The following is a 17,529-nucleotide window of genomic DNA, read 5'->3' on the forward strand; positions in this document are numbered from 1 at the left end:
AATAGGGTGTTAAAGTTATTATGCATGAAACAACAAATTCATGGACTGTTGAAGCCAACCCAAATCAAATAGAAGAAAAATACTTCCCTTTAAAAGGAGACCAATGTTAATCCCATTTTTCTGTCAGTGAAAAATAATTTTGTAGGAGTTGAAATATATGTGTACAAGCTGCAAACAATGACAAATCAACCAATATGGCCATGTTTGGGTATAAACCCATAGTGTAAATGCGAGTCGGAAGCAGAGTGTTTTGCCCGGGGTGTTGAGTGCGTGTGTGTGTCCTTGTGCTTGTATTTGTTTTGATGGAGGCCAGAGCAATTGTGTCGTTATAAAAAAGGGAGAAAAAAAACGATGAAAGATAAACAACATTTAAGAAAACAGAGAAAAAGATGTAGCCTGGGTTTAAGATACTTCCAGGCATTGTGAGAGGAACGGAAGAGGGGGGCGGTTGAGGAAAAGTGAGAACATTACGAAACAGGTTCGCCAATGAGCGGAAGCCATTCAGTCTGTCCAGTTGGCAAGGCTCTGCTAGCTAATGGAGACTTCCCCTTGTTCACCCAATCTGTCAGTGTCCACTACTATGCCCATGTAAATGATAGGAGCTTTATCAAAACTTTAATTTGGAAGGTTGTGGTTATTGTAGTGTGTTATGGTTGTCGTTCTGATACTGTATGTACAGGACTAGAGACCGGTTGGGTGAAACATCACCTCCCGTACAGTAACATTGTGGTTATATAATCAAGGGCAAAGGTCAATAATCTTACCAAATAAAACAAGACATAGTTAAAGAGTACAATTTAAAGAACACTCTAAAATACTTAGCTTTTTTGATTATGCACATTTTTCAGAATGCATTTGACAATGAATTCTTTCATGTTTGACTATATTTCCTATTTTGTTTCTGGTTCTGAAGCACAAAAAATGCAATTCCGGGAAAGCTCTTGATTGGGCTGTCGCTTTGTTGCTTGGGGAACTACTTTACTACATACCTTAAAAGGTGTTGACAACAAGAGCCTGAAACAATACCACAGATTCATATAAACTGTTTCTTCCTGTGCTTGCCGAGCATTCTGGACATATAAGGGCAAGCTGTAACCACTATCCTGATAGAGAAGGTTAGGGGGGGGGGTGTAGGAATTTTGTCTCCCTTAGATGGTGGTAGGAATTAGAAAAAAATAACAGAAAACCGGTGCAATGATATGCAAAAGAGCAAAACATATTGAAATAGAGCTTCATTTGAAGCACTGTCTGGGGACATAGGCGAGTGGGCGAGACAGAGAGCGAGCGAGATACAGTGCCTTCGGAAAGTATTCAGACCCCTTGACTTTTTCCACATGTTTTTTTACCTTACAGCCTTATTCTAAAATGTATTAAATAGTTTTTCCCCCTCATCTATCTACGCACAATTCCTTTGACCCCATGGCTTGTTTTTTGCTCTGAAATGCACTTTCAACTGCGGGACATTATATAGACAGATGTGTGCCTTTCCAAATCATGTCCAATCAATTAAATGTACTATAGGTGGACACTAATCAAGTTGTAGAAACATCTCAAAGATGATCAATGGAAGCATGATGCACCTGAGCTCAATTTCGAGTCTGATAGCAAAGGGTCTGAATATTTATGTAAATAAGGTATTTCTGTTTTTGCTTTGCTTATAGGATATTGTGTGTAGATTGATGAGGAAAAACATATACTTAATAAATTTCTATCTATCTATCTATCTATCTATCTATCTATCTATCTATCTATCTATCTATCTATCTATCTATCTATCTATCTATCTGTCTGTCTGTCTGTCTGTCTGTCTGTCTGTCTGTCTGTCTGTCTGTCTGTCTGTCTGTCTGTCTGTCTGTCTGTCTGCTGTCTGTCTGTCTGTCTGTTTTTGCAAAGGCTTCTTTGTAACATGAAGAATATTGTTTGTCAATTGCAAATTCCTAGAAGCCTATCAGGTGCAGATGTAAGGCTAAGAATTTAATTCAGATTCTAAGAATCTGAATTGACTCATGTTTTTTTTAAGTCGTTTTTTTTAGTAAGAGGGGGATGTCTTAAAGCAGGATCAGCTAACAAAATGGGCATTTCCAAATCTGTCTGACATGGGCTATGCATTGGGTTATAACTGATCAAAGACTGTGCCTGTGCCATGCAGTCTCTGCCATTACAGCGTCTGTAACAGCATGAGCAGTGCAGTTGAGGTAATCTCCATTTTGAAGTAGTACATTTTCATCTTCACAACTGGCTGATCCCTCTGTAATGTACAACATGCAGCACGTCATACCCCATCCTCCTACTTCAGGCATGTGCTCATGGTCCACCACGTTTTTTTATTTACATTTTTTATTCATAATAAATTAATACATTCATGGTTCACCACGAAGTTCACGTCGCACATTTGAAAGGCTATGATGACGTAGCAAGCTGAAGGCCTGTGATAAAAGCAGGATCCATGAGAAAGTAGGTTACTAGACGAAAAAAATAAGTAGCTAACTGTAAAGAGCTACTTTTATTCTACGCCGAATAACTCAAAGTTTAATTTCGCGTGCTTGTGTTCAAGTGTAGGCTATCCTTCATGTGCAGCCCAAACAAACAACTTAACAAACATGTCATTACGGTAATTGTTGTAATTTACCTGCATTACCTCGCAAGTAGACAGACGTCAGTGTAACTGACCAATTTGATATCCCTAGCTAGGCGACATTGACGCTGCAGCAACCAAAATTGGATTAAAACTGAAAAAGTGAATCATTTTCTAGACATAATTAGTTAGCCTACTAACTAGCGTACACATGTTATTTGCCTCAGCGTAATTTGACAAAGCAATAGTTTCTACATTTGATCGTGTATAAAGTTGCGCTGCAAGTAGGCTATAAGATGTAACATTGTTTGTTTGTACGTGATCTAGCCTCATTGTCGCTTCACTGAAATATCTTTCGTTTGTACATGAGTATGAAGACGAGGAGACCGAATGCTTTGGGATTTTTAAGAGGTAGGACATCTTAATTCCAGCCTATTCGCCGTAGCCTACAATACCTACGTCCCAATCGCAGTAGTCGTGTTATTGTTTTAATTGCTGAAGTTTTGGTAGGCTGGAATTGCAACAATGTAAAGTTGCTATGGCTGCGACAATGTATCAACTCTAGCTCGCTCCAGCTCTCCAATTCAATTTACGTTTGACAGATAGCTCAAATCAAAAGTGTGGTTATCATGATTAGGCAACTGATATCAAGTTGGTTAGTGGTCTTGTGATCCACCGTAAGACTAAAACAAATGGATTTTAATCACAGAATGATAACGCCGCTGTGATAAATTATCCGGCCCAGCAATCCTCGGATTTGAGTGTGTGCTCAGCCGGATTTAGGTTTAAATCAGATCGGTGGGAGGAGGGACAGCTACTCCATAACATATAGACCATGACTCGAGCCATTAACGTGTAGTTAACATAATGCAAACTACGTTATACATTTTGATAGTTTATAAATATGAGGTGTAAGGTAGATTAATTATCACCATAGGTGCTGTCATGTTCAAAGTTTGGAGAAGAATGTATTGCATCCTAATAAGATTGTAGGCCTAATTACAGTCCCATCCTTACAGCTGTACCCTACCAGTCTGGTTTTATTTTTTCACTGCCTTGTGTAATGTGTATTTTGTTATGAACCAGGTCCAGGTGCCTAACCAGAGACATCATTGCACAACATTTCCTCTCTTGTTTTTGTTGTTACAACTTAATTTGGGATCATTTAGAGTTCAGTGTAAACGTCAGAGACAATAAATATTGTAGTGGATACAGACCCATGGGTAATAGTGGGACAAGCCATAGGTCTTGCACCTGTGGGGTTTGTGTGCGTTTTTGAGTTTGTGTTTTGGCGCACTCTGGAACAGAGTCGTATACTACATCGCTAAAACAATGTTTGCCAGCTACCTTTGATAAACAACCAGAAATTACTATAGATGTTCTGCTTCATTAAAAAAGTAAAATGGACCCCCCCAGGTGCAAATTTTGGCTTTTGCCCTAGCACTACACAGCTGATTCAAATAACCGACTCATCAAGCTGATTATTTGAATCAGCTGTATATTGCTAGGGTTAAAAGAAAAACGTGAACATTTCAAGTTTCTTTCCAAAGAATGCAGTGTTTTCTGAATATTTAGGCAAGTTAGCTGGCTAACTCATTGATCCTGCTTTGTAGTATACCCCTCTGGTGCCTGTGTTGGCTGGAATTCCCTTATGGTTGGGAATGCACTATCAAACTTTATTTGTCATATGTATAACGTTAACGTGAAATGCCTACTTATACAATCCCTTAACCAACAGTGCAGTTCAAGGAGAGTTAAGAAAATATTTACCAATTAAACTAAAGTAACATAATAACCAGTACTGAGTCAGTGTGTGGGGGTACAGGTTAGTTGAGGTAATCTGTACATGTAGGTAGGGGTGAAGTGACTATGCATACATAATAAACAGCGTGTATCAGCAGTGTACAAAACCAATGGGGGGGGGTCAATGTAATAGTCTGGTGGCCATTTGATTAATTGTTCAGCAGTCTTATGGCTTGGGGGTAGAAGCTGTTAAGGATCCCCTTTCGGTCCTAGACTTGGCGCTCTGGTACCGCTTGCTGTGCGCTAGCAGAGAAAACAGTCCGACTTGGGTGACTGGAGTCTCTGACAATTTTATGGGCTTTCCTTTGACACTGGCTATTATATAGGTCCTGGATGGCAGGAAGCTTGGCCACAGTGATGAACTGGGCCGTATGCACGACCCTCTGTAGCACTTTAGGGTCAGATGCCGAGCAGTTGCCATAGTTGCTTCTCAACTATAAGCCTATTGTTAAACCACGTATGTGAGTTGACATAGGAAATCCAGGTTGAAGCATCTCTGGGTTTACAGTGCTTACCTGTGACCTAAATATGCCAACAGAAAGTATGTTGGTGTGGCAGTTTAAAAAAATCTAATTGCCAAAATAGGACTTGCAGCTGTTTTCGTTTTAATATAAGAACCTGATTAATACCAACATGTAAGTGTTTTGTTATAGTTTTAAATAGTAACAGTTTAATCACGACAACCTTTTTTTAAGAACCCTGACATGTCTGGTCCTACCTGGCCGCCTCCAAAGACTCTGGATAGCCCAGTGAGACCGGTCCCTCGAATGTCCCAATCTGGACCAGCCGTGTACAGACAGCTGCCCATGAAGGTCTCCTCGGACACCCGGCCCAAGTATGTGGTCCATGACCAGAACAGAGGAGGAGGCGGAATGGCCACTAGGTACTTGGCTACAAGATCCACAGGTAAGAACATGGTGGTGGGCCTTACATTACACTGGGCTTGTCTTGTGTGAAACCTTGCTATTATGAATTTGTGCTGGACTATTGTGAAAATCAGAAGTCCGTTATTCTGTAGCTCAAGCCTTGGAGTAGAGCGTTGGTCCTGACACACTACTGAGTACATCAACACCTTTGGTGATTAGCACTTGACGTAAATAAACATCTTGATGTAAATAAATGTTTGTTGTGATTAATGTAAGTGTGTACCCTGTGGTTATTAAGTCTTGTTTGTAAATGTAAAGTGCACTGTTTTGTATGTGTTCTACAGCTGGGCCCATGCAGCACCACCACCAAGAGGACCCAGGGTTTCACCCTAAATCTAATGACCACTACTACCAACCACCTCCCCAAAGGCTCAAAGAAGACCAATCCTTGAACCCTCACATGGACCGCTACCAGCTGATGGTAGGTTGTAATTGCATCTGTAGCCTGGAATTCCCACTGATTATTGGTCCATTTCACCATGGTGTTTAGTGTACTTTCTAGGCAAAGATTTGTAGTAGTGTAATTTTGTTATGAAGCCAGAAATTGCTCTGTAATATTAAAATAAAAATGTATCGGGACAAAGGACAAACACGTGCACATTTCTACATTTGCTCTACCTATTCATCTCCTTCTGTTGTGACATTTTATAAAGGCGCCCATCTTTATTATGTGATCCTGCTCAATTTTCTAAAGCACCACTCCAACATCGATGCAGAGATTGACTCGCTCACCTGCATGCTGGCCGATCTGGACAGCCATCCACAAAACAGCGCACAGGTAGGCTACCTGACTGACTACATGGGACTGTTAGGAATGCTTTAAATATATATATATATATATATTTATGGTCCCGTTCCATTCTTTCGCAGCTGTACGACAACGTGCCTTACGACAAACACATCTCAGGGGACTGCTACAAACCCTCAGCCCAGCCAGGAGAACCCTCTCAGGGCAGGCAGTCCATGGGATTCTCCCCTCACCCCCAGTCCCAGTACCCTCCTGCACCCCCATACCCCAGTGATCCCCACCAGGGTCTCCAGTACTTCCCTCAGCCAGACTACACCGACGCCCAGGTATCCAAACGCTACCCCCAGCCTGTCCCTGCCCCCTACACTACCGCCTCCACTCCTACTGGCCCGAGGTTCAGTGTCCAGGTCAAAACAGCCCAGCCTGTCACCAACTCCCAGACTGGTAGGCAAGCCGAACAGGCTTACACCCCTCCCCCACACCGCCAGCACGCGTTGTGGCCCCCATCCCAGAATCAGACTGGCCCCCTGGGCTGGTACCCTCCACAACCCGATTCCCAAGCCCAGGAGCTGCACTCTGAGAAGGGTTACAAGGGGAGTGATGCAGGGTCTGGAGGGAGAGCTACCCAGTGCCCCATGTCCAATAGAGGCCCAGAGACTCACCAATCAGGGTCAGGCTCGGCACCAAGCTCCGCCAATCAGCCCAGTAAGGTGAGTGTCTGTGGAGTTCAAACATCTATGACTGTTTGTGGTGTCTTTTTTTTTTTTAAGGTAAACTATGGTCCTTTTTCAATATGTATCTTCAGTCTCTTGGTTTCACTGACCTAAATGGGAAAGTAAAGTCTCTATGTTGATCTTTATGGAAAAAGTTCATATTTGTCAAGCAGGGGACAGCAGTTCTGAGGCCAGAGGAGGAGTTGGACCAGCTCACTAAGGAGTTGGTGTATGACATGAATCATCCCCCTACAGAAGAATACTTTGGTACGTTCCACTTTCTAATAAAATTGTATGTCCTATGTTTTGACTGGACTGTTATTACATCTTAATTTTTCCTTGGGTGACACAGTTCCTTTCAATGCCACAATATGTCCCTCCCATTTTCCGCATCTCTTCTCCCCTTTCAATACAACCAGGTCGCTGTGCACGTTGCGGTGACAACGTCCTTGGCGACGGCAGTGGCTGTATTGCCATGGAGCAGGTGTTCCACGTGGAGTGTTTCACTTGCATCACCTGCCACACTCGTCTCCGGGGGCAACCGTTCTACGCCCTGGACAAGCAGAGCTACTGCGAGAGCTGTTACATTGTGAGTGGCTGTCACTGACTGTCCCCTTTGTATTGAGAAGGCTCTTCTCGCTCTCTTTTGTTCTAAGTTTCTTTTTAGCAGTATTCTCTCAATTCATCAGTTGATCTCGCCTTCTCTTTCACTCTTTCTCGGCGTTTATCTCCATAACTATCGGCTTCTCTCTCACACACACACACACACACACACACACACTATTCTGTCTGAACCTGTGCTGCCCCTCTCCCTCCCTCCTCAGAGTACCCTAGAGCGCTGCTCCAAGTGCTCCAAGCCCATCCTGGACCGTATCCTACGGGCCATGGGCAAGGCCTACCACCCGCGCTGCTTCAACTGTGTTGTGTGTGGCTGCTGCCTGGACGGTGTGCCCTTCACCGTGGACGCCACCTACCAGATCCACTGTATAGACGACTTCCACAGGTTAGAAACACGGACGCAAATTACGCTTTGAGTTGAAGTTTTAGGCATGCGTCTATTGGACAGATTATTATATCTGATTGTTAGTTTTCCACCCTCTGAACTCTGTTAGTGTTGACGCTGAAACTTCCAGCCTCCTGTCCCACACAGGAAGTTTGCCCCACGCTGCTCAGTGTGTGGCCAGGCCATCATGCCCGAGCCTGGCCAAGAGGAGACGGTCAGGATAGTGGCGCTGGACCGCAGCTTCCACGTCAACTGCTATGTGTGTGAGGTGAGTGGTCACTGTGTGTGTGCGTGTTAGTTATACATCTCATTCTAGTTGAGTGATGTTTACAGTTTGGCAGGCCATCACGTCAAAAGTTCACAGCCCAATCAGTTGAACCCAATCCAGTGTTCCTGCATTGACCCTGTGTGTGTGTTCTCTGTCCCCTCCAGGAGTGTGGTCTGCTCCTGTCGTCTGAGGGTGAGGGGCGAGGCTGTTACCCCTTGGACGGTCACATCCTGTGTAAGGGCTGCAGCGCCCGGCGCATCCAGGACCTCTCTGCTAAAATATCCACTGACTGCTAACCAACTATGGAAAATCACATCTTACCTTTTAACCTATGACCCCCTCAACCCTTTCATTACTTTCACCTGCTTTACGTAGAAGTTGCCGTAAGGACCAGATCTGGAATCAGTTCTACCCTTCTTTGACTCGTAATCTTAACCACAAGGGGGAAATGTTAACCTGACTTGAGATCAGTGTCGAAGGGCATCTTCATCCCCCTTCACTTTAATCCTCTCAGCCTTTCTTTATACTTCAGATGCCCAAAGCTGAGGAATCAGTAGTAGTTGGCCTACTATTGAACCTCAATCTGACAGTCTCCAATATGAAGTCATTATTTAATTTCCCTTGACCAGGTTTATTTGTACAGGTTCAAGACAGGGTATTGAAACATGGATTGACAATAAGTTCGATCCCCTTCCGTATCCTCTGCTTTACACTATCACCTATCCTCTACATTCTCTACCCCTACTCCCTTTCCACCACACCCTATCCCCTACCCCTCAGTCCCATAGCAGTACTGTATAGAGCCCCTGACCTGCAGGCAGCAGGGGCTGCACTACCCCAAACACTTGACTCCACCATTGCTCATCTCACACACTATCCTGCATGTTGCACACTATAGCTGTGTTTGAATACTCATACTAACCATACTATTTGTGACGTGAATTGTCTATATACTATGCTTATTGGTCATAGTATGTATATAGTTAGTATGCCAAACGTTCCTGTATGTGGTATCTTGCACCAAAATAAGAAGTAATCCAGTAACCGAAAGGTTGCTGGATTGAATCCCCGAGCTGACAATGTAAAAATCTGTCTTTCTGCCCCTGAACAAGGCAGGTAACCCATTTTTTCCCCTGTAGGCGGTCATTGTAAATAAGAATTTGTTCTTATCTGACTTGCCTAGTTAAATAAAAAGTCATTACAGCAGTATATTCAGGCGGTATGTTAGCTAGGCTACTTATACATTCGTTGCCTACTTATACATCAAACTTGCCAGTATCTTATCTATAGGCTATCTAACTACCCAACGTTTATTGACTTGATTATTCCCGTCATTCTTAGTTTAGCTAAATGGTATAGTCGTTGGACATTCGGACGCTTTCTTAAATTCTCTCGTCTGAGTGTACCAGAGCGCAGAATAATTAATTTACTAGCGCTCAACACCTGTTGAATATGGCCGGTGTCAGTAAACGTCGGCAAAAAAAAAAACGTACTTAAATTGTTGCCAGCAGCACAGTTAGTCACTAACGCTCTGGATAACATGAACACTGCATAATCAGATCTGCTAGTGCGAGTAAATGGTCAGTGATTTCATTTGTCTGGAAGTAGCCAACGTTAGCTTGGGGTCAGAACGCTGAAATAAACTTTACTCCTCATCCCGAGCGTCCAGTGTGCGCTCAGAGAGCGGAATGCTCTGAATTTACAAGCGCAGTCTGGCACTCCAGATTGAGTTTAAGAACACACCCGAAGTCGTAAAACGTCTTATCTAGTAATTTATGCAAACTAGCTAGTAAGAGGTTGTATATTAACATTCACAACTTCCGGTAGACAGGCGAAGCGCTAGTACCCTCAACTGTAAGGATCCCATTTCGTTCACAGTATACTGAAATGAACTAATCGTTTGTAGTACTCATTAAGTATGTACTATACAGTATGTTAGTATGGGTATTTCCAACATAGATCATGTCTCACACACACAATCCTGCATATGTTGCACACTTTCACACACACTCCTACCAGACACAGGTGGGACATGAAAGGAGCTCTATGGAAAATAATGATTGATATATATTGACGATGTGGTGGATGATAAGTATGAACATTAGGTGATATTGAGGAAGAGTAGGATAATGATGAGAAATACAATGTCTTCCTTGCTGTGGGGTAACTGACAAGTCCAGATAATGGAACATATATTTTTTATACCACTAAAGTCAATAACAGTGCTGAACTTCCTCATAAAGTGCACACATGTGAAGTATTTCTGTGACTGAGTTTATATTGCAGGTGGTTTTGGTTGTGGAGTGAATGTGTTTGGAGACCAAGTGGGTGGAGTTAGTGTGTTGTGCAGTGAATAAGAGTTTTTAGAAAGTAGACAAAGAAAGATTGGTTAGAGAGAACATGATCATTAATTTAACCTTTATTTAACTAGGCAAGTCAGTTAAGAACAAATTCTTATCTTCAATGACGGCCTAGGAACAGTGGGTTCGGGGATTTGAACTTGCAACCTTCCGGTTACTAGCCCAACGCTCTAACCACTAGGCTACCCTGCTGCCCATTAAAGTCGATGCTTTGATCTCATTGGATGTTAATAACGTATTTTTTTATTTTAAATGCAACTTTTTAAAATTAGGCCAATCAGTTCAGAACTAATTCTTATTTCCAATGACTGCCTACCCCAGGCGAACCGGACAACGCTGGGCCAATTGTGAGCCGCCCTATGGGACTCCCAATCATGGCCGGATGTGATACAGACTGGAATCAAACCAGGGACTGTAGTGATGCCTCATGCAGTGCCTTAGGCCGCTGCGCCACTCGGGAGCCCTTATGCACTGTAGCCCGTCATGTAATGGTATTTGGCACCACATGTCAGAACATAACATCAATATTGTATTCCCCAGGACAGCGTTTTGTATAATGATAATGGTGCTGCATTTCAGAGAATGTTACTTGTATACCAGTCCAAACCCCCTCTTTTAAAATGTGAATGTGCTTTTCAAATGTTTTTCCTTTTTTAATATTTGGGTTGATTTGATATGTTACAATGAAGATGAATAAGGTGCAATGAAGTATGCTTGCCATTGTCTTAGTTTTTCTCAGTTGCTTTGGTGCATTTTTCACATCATCCCTAACATGTGCAAAATAATAAGTGCAATTTTCAGAACAATTTGTACAAACTGCAATATACAATAGATGTTTCTAAAGCTAGTCAGTCACTAAAAATACTTAGTGCATCTCAAAAGTAAATATTCATGCCAATGATCATGAGAATGATCATCAGAATGTTGTCATTGAGTCATTGTTCACGAACAAGGTCGTCAAAATGTTTAGGCATATTGTCAATGTAACTGTACTTTGACAGTATTACCTGATGTAAACTTAGGCTATAGTTTGGATGACAGTTACTGTATTGAAAATGCACAAGGCTGCACTTCTATAGCATATCAATTTCAACAGTACTATTTACATATTACTGTATGTGGATTATTGATTGAAAGAGACTGGACAACCCAATGGGCACAAAGGAAAAACTAAATTAGAAAGAAACACAGGAAACCACCCCTAAGGCACATCTTTGCCTGCAGCACAGTTGTGCTGTCTCTACACATCCAGACGTTCCTGTCTGTCGGCCCACATATTCTCATTCACATCACACCGGATATTTTCCCTTCCAATGCAACGTGGAAAGAATCTTTTGGAATGCCTTATAGATCCTCTGCAGGCGTCTACTGTGATGTCCTCACATGCTGCATCCATTGCAGCCAGCAGAGTCATCTGTGTGTGTGGCTGACGATCGTACACCTTCCACCTCCATGCTGAAAAGAACTCCTCAATTGGGAGGAATTCCTCAAAGGTGGGAGGAATTCTATGAGCATCCTCGGGTGGGTCACAAACCATTGCCTTATGATGTTTGATCGATGGAAACTCACATTATCACAAATGACCACATACTTTGACAAATCCTATCTAAACAGACCCCTCATCATCAGGGATGAGAGCCCTGTAGAGAGTCTTTAAAAAGTTGAGTAGATGCTGGGTGTTGCATGGCCCTATAAGGGATATGGGTTAGGACACCATGCTCCGAAATAGCAGCACACATGGTGATATTTCCTCCCCGTTGGCCTGTCAAATCCACAGTAGCTCTGTGACGGATGATATTCCGACCCCGCCTTCTGCATTTGGTCAGGTTGAAGCCAGCCTCATCCACGTATACAAAGTTGTGAGAGGGTTCACTTGATTCCAACTCCATTATACACTATATCCCAGAACACACAGTTGAATTTGTTTTGGTAAGGAAGAGTGACAAAATGTACATATATTGCATGTTCCTTCGACAGCAATGAAATGTGTGCAGTTTATGCTTACTGTACTATGTATCACTATAAAAATGTTGCTGTAAAGTAGTTACATAGATATGTTTTACCTGTACGTACTGGTACCGTTGCTCCTTAACTCTGTCCTCATTCCTTTGGAATGTTACACGGTACAGCTGTTTCATACTCATCTGGTTTCTATGCAGCACCCTGTCGATGGTTGAGATGCTCACCGTATGGATGTTTTCAAAGACATCGGTGTCTTCTATAATGGTCCTTTGTATTTCCCTGAGTCTCATGGCATTGTTTGCTAGGACCATGGTGAAAATAGCCTCCTTCTGTTGAGGTGTGAAAAGGCGTCCTCTGCCACTGGTTTGAGGTAATCTTGCAGTCCTATGTGTGGGAAAATGCAGTGATGCATCGCACACTTTCACATAGACAAAAACTATGCGAACACACATTATACTGTAAAACATACAGGTGGGTGCATGTAAGGTGCAGTATGTATCTGTATAGAGTATATTTCTGTATGCTGTGAAATACAAGTGGACTACTGTAATATGAAGCATTGTAGGAAGTACAGAGTATACTGCTCATATACAGTAACAGTGCACTGTACATTGGTGGACAAACCTGTTCTCTCTTCGAAACGTTTGAACTATTGAGGACACTGTTGATCTCCCAATATTTGGCTGCACCCTTCGACCCGACACAGCCATTGTAAGGCTATGATTGACAACATGGTGTACAATAGTTGCCCTTATGTCATCAGATATGCGCCTATGTCCTCTTCTGCCTCTTCCTCTGTTTTGCCTTCCACCACGCATCCTTGCTCCTCTTCTTCCTCCTCTTGGCTGTCGACCCTGTTCATTTCCTGGTCCATCCATTATTGGAAAATTGCAACTGTGTTGTGGTCTGTCTATATATGCTTGCCAATTGATTCTTCATGAGATGCAGCTTTGAGCAATTTAGACAACTGGTTGATAGTTCAACCAACAATCACTTTACATTCCTTCATGAGTGAGGGTCAATTTCACCTGCACGATTCATCAATTCAAGTTTTTGTACAAAAGGTCTACTAGAAATGTGTAAAACTATGCTTGACAGTTTATGACAAATAGTTCAACAATTTTGCATGTAATGGCTTATGGAAGGAACTAATGCCTAGATGTTTTGAGGGGTAAGACTATTCAACAGAGAACCATCTACTATATTTTGATCAACATGACATGAGCAATTGATAATGTGGAAAAAAGCTGACACTTGTACATTATATATTACAATGTGTTCAAAGGAATAAGAAATTGTTTTAATGATGTGCACAAGTGACGAGATGATTTGGAATTTGTACAAGTAGTATCAAGAATTGCACTTTTTTGATCTAAGAAATGCACCAAACAGACTGAGAAACTGTAAAAACCTCTTAAGGCTCCAACCCTTTTTTTTCTTCCAATTTTCACCTAAAATGACATACCCAAATCTAACTGCCTGTAGCAAGGATATGCATATTCTTGCTACAACTTCAAAGTAAACACTTTGAAGTTGGTGGAATTGTGAAATTAATGCAGGAGAATATAACACATTAGATATGGTAAAAGATTATTTTAATAAACATGCAAGTCTTTATATATATTTTTGGTTCCATCTTTGAAATGCAAGAGAAAGCCCAAAAAGTATTATTCCAGTTTAGGCAACATTTAGATTTTGGCTACGAGATAGCAGGAATGTGTGTGCAAAGTTTTAGACTGATCCAATGAACCATTGCATTTCTGTATTTAAAAATAAAATACAAATTCAGGTCTGCCCAAATGTGCCTATTTGGTTTATTGATACATTTTCAGGTTCATAACTGTGCACTCTCCTCAAACAATAGCATGGTAGTCTTTCACTAATAGCAACTGTAAATTGGACAGTGCAGCTAGATTAACATGAAGTTAAGCTTTCTGCCTATATCAGATATGTCTATGTCCTGGGAAATGTTTTTGTTACTTACAACCTCATGCTAATCACATTAGCGCACGTTATCTCAACTGTCCTGTGGGGTGGGGGGGTCACCGATCCCGTGGAGGTTAATGAGAAACTGGGTTCTACATACTGGCCACTTGGGCTGAGAACAACCTCTTGTGTTCATTATGGGTTTTTGTTTAAGTTTAGCCTTAGGACTTTGATTTGTGTCCAATCCCTGCCCTCATAGCACCATCGACCATGTTTAAGTAACTCTGCGACATTGGAATTATTCACACATTGTGTTGATGTAATTTGTCCTTAAGATTCTCCGTCCCGTTGTCTTCATTTTGTAACGTAAAAACTGGTAGTATGATTTTACGGTTTTGAAGCTTCTCTTCCAACTACAGGACCCTTAAAATACCAATTGTTTCCTTTGTCCAGAATCATGTTTTGTTTCAGTATTTGATTCTTCTCAGAGTATAGGTCAATGAGCACAATGATATGAAGGTCCCTGTTTTGAGCCCTGTGAGTTGAATTTCCACTTTATTTATTTCAACTCCTGTTGTACTGCTATTGTCACCAAGTCTATGTTTATCTGTGATATTGAGATTAACGGTGTGTAATTGTTTTATGTTCCACAGCATCGTACAGATAAGTGCAGAATAATCTTATTTGTCCTTGAGCGGAATAGACTGAGCAGGTGTTTGTACAATTTGACTCGAGTTTGAAGTAGGTGTGTGTAAATGATTAGCTTTCTTCTCGAATGCCGATTGTAGTATGTGATCAATTCAATAAACCATCCTTTTTTTCCAGCATACTACGCCATGTGTACAGTTGAAGTCGGAAGTTTACATACACTTATGTTGAAGTCATTCATGCTAGTTTTTCAAACACTCCACAAATTTCTTGTTAATTAACAAACTATAGTTTTGGCAAGTCGGTTAGGACATCTACTTTGTACATGACACAAGTAATTTTTCCAACCATTGTTTACAGACAGATTATTTCACTTATAATTCACTGTATCACAATCCCAGTGGGTCAGAAGTTTACAAACACTAAGTTGACTGCCTTCAAACAGCTTGGAAAATTCCAGAAAATGATATCATGGCTTTAGAAGCTTCTAATAAGCTAATTGACAATATTTCAATCAATTGGAGGTGTATCTGTGGATGTATTTCAAGGCCTGCCTTCAAACTCAGTGCCTCTTTGCTTGACATGATGGGGAAATCAAAAGAAATCAGCCAAGACTTCAGAAAAACAACTGTAGACTTCCACAGGTCTGGTTCATCCTTGGGAGCAATTTCCAAAAGCCTGAGAATGTACCACATTCATCTGTACAAACAACAGCATGCAAGTATAAACACCATGGTACCACGCTGCCGTCATACCGCTCAGGAAGGAGACGCGTTCTGTCTCCTAGAGATGAACGTACGTTGGTGTGAAAAGTGCAAATCAATCCCAGAACAACAGCAAAGGACCTTGTGAAGATGCTGGAGGAAACTGGTACAAAAGTATATCCACAGTAAAACGAGTCCTGTATCAACATAACCTGAAAGGCTGCTCTGCAAGGAAGAAGCCATTGCTCCAAAACCACCATAGAAAAGCCAGACTACGCTTTGCAACTGCACATGGGGACAAAGATTGTACTTTTTGGAGAAATGTCCTCTGGTCTGATGAAACAAAGTTAGAACTGTTTGGCCATAATGACCATCTTTATGTTTGGAGGAAAAAGGGGGAGGCTTGCAAACCTAAGAACACCATCCCAACCGTGAAGCACGGGGGTGGCAGCATCATGTTGTGGGGGTGCTTTGCTGCAGGAGGGACTGGTACACTTCACAAAGTAGATGGCATCATGAGGATGGAAAATTATGTGGATATGTTGAAGCAACATCTCAAGACATCAGTCAGGAAGTTAAAGCTTGTCGCAAATGTGTCTTCCAAATGGTCAATGACCCCAAGCATACTTCCAAAGTTGTGGCAAAATGGATTAAGGACAGCAAAGTCAAGGTATTGGAGTGGCCATCACAAAGCCCTGACCTCAATCCTATAGAGAATTTGTGGGCAGAACTGAAAAAGTGTGTGTGAGCAAGGAGGCCTACAAACCTCACTCAGTTACACCAGCTCTGTCAGGAGGAATGAGCCGAAATGCACCCAACTTATTGTGGGAAGCTTGTGGAAGGCTACTTGAAATGTTTGACCCAAGTTAAACAATTTAAAGGCAATGCTACCAAATACTAATTGATTGTACTGTATGTAAACTTATGACCCACTGGGAATGTGATGAAAGATATAAAAGTTGAAATAAATCATTCTCTCTACTATTTTTCTGCATGTTTCACATTCTTAAAATAAAGTGGTGATCCTAACTGACCTAAGAAAGGGAATTTTTACTTAGATTAAATGTCAGGAGTTCTGAAAAACTGAATTTAAATGTATTTGGCCAAGGTGTATGTAAACATCCGATTTCAACTATATGTCTTTTGATAGACTGCTGTACTAGACCCCAACCTTAAACCTGTTCAGTATTATTTCACATGACAACCTATGAGAAAGCGACATACTTAGAACATTACAATACGTTTTTGATTTTTGATGTCAATCATACACCAACATTCCAGACCTTAATCAATGCAAAAAATTAAGTAGCTATCATTTTTACAGTACATGTGTGACATTGTAAGAAATAGGTCTTTAAATGATCCAACAGGAAGAAGAGGGGCTGCTTGGTGATGGTGAGGAGCCGGGCTAACATGATGTGAAGGTCTTCCAATAGAAGTTCCGGGCATCCTGCCTTGCGTTCCCGTTGGTTGAGGGGTAGCTGGCGCACCACCTCCGACCTCACCCCGAGTGCCTCCTCCAGGTCCGGAAGTACATCGTACTACCCCGCGGCTGTGGTCATCAGGTCCAACATCTTCAGCAGGAGGTTGTGGGAGAGGTCCTGTAGAGTACAGTACAATACCACAAAATACAACTACAGAAACCACTACCTGACTGGCACCATGGATATGGCCATGTATATTTGATCTTCTTTGTTGCTAGACTCCATAACATGATGGTTTTCTTGGGACCACTTATTCTGTCAGTTACTCAAGGACCAAAACATTATCAGAAGCTTCATGAAATCATTTAACAAGTACAAGTTATGGTCATTTAATCTGACCAGTCCTCTTGAAATGGTATCACTTTTGAGTTGACAATATTACAGAATATCTTTCAAGAATGAATAAAAA

General features: G+C 41.7%; 1 protein-coding gene across 3 annotated transcripts; it reads left to right on the forward strand.

The window, feature by feature from the left end:
- Positions 1-2,902: 2,902 nt before the first annotated feature.
- Positions 2,903-11,119, forward strand: LOC112232761 (thyroid receptor-interacting protein 6). 3 transcript variants are annotated; one of them, XM_024399982.2, is made up of 10 exons: positions 2,903-2,986; positions 5,074-5,284; positions 5,589-5,725; positions 5,999-6,082; positions 6,175-6,762; positions 6,936-7,032; positions 7,185-7,354; positions 7,590-7,768; positions 7,916-8,036; positions 8,201-11,119. In XM_024399982.2, the coding sequence occupies exons 2-10, from the start codon at positions 5,083-5,085 to the stop codon at positions 8,330-8,332; spliced, it is 1,710 nt and encodes a 569-aa protein (XP_024255750.2). In that variant the 5' UTR covers positions 2,903-2,986; positions 5,074-5,082; the 3' UTR covers positions 8,333-11,119. The 3 variants fall into 3 exon arrangements, with proteins under 3 accessions (XP_024255750.2, XP_024255751.2, XP_042154245.1); XM_024399983.2 differs by having other exon boundaries at positions 7,878-8,036; positions 8,201-8,336; XM_042298311.1 differs by lacking the exon at positions 8,201-11,119 and having other exon boundaries at positions 7,853-7,982.
- The last annotated feature ends 6,410 nt before the right edge of the window (positions 11,120-17,529 follow it).

The sequence above is a fragment of the Oncorhynchus tshawytscha genome, linkage group LG15 (assembly GCF_018296145.1).
Source record: "Oncorhynchus tshawytscha isolate Ot180627B linkage group LG15, Otsh_v2.0, whole genome shotgun sequence".
NCBI lineage: Eukaryota > Metazoa > Chordata > Actinopteri > Salmoniformes > Salmonidae > Oncorhynchus > Oncorhynchus tshawytscha.

What these genes read in the sequence shown, in the direction of transcription:
- LOC112232761 (XM_024399982.2), top strand. Translation starts at nt 5,083, where the DNA reads ATGTCTGGTCCTACCTGGCCGCCTCCAAAGACTCTGGATAGCCCAGTG. An exon ending in TGGACCGCTACCAGCTGATG is followed by an intron (nt 5,726 to 5,998) that starts GTAGGTTGTAAT and finishes AATTTTCTAAAG; the next exon opens with CACCACTCCAACATCGATGC. An exon ending in TGTATAGACGACTTCCACAG is followed by an intron (nt 7,769 to 7,915) that starts GTTAGAAACACG and finishes TGTCCCACACAG; the next exon opens with GAAGTTTGCCCCACGCTGCT.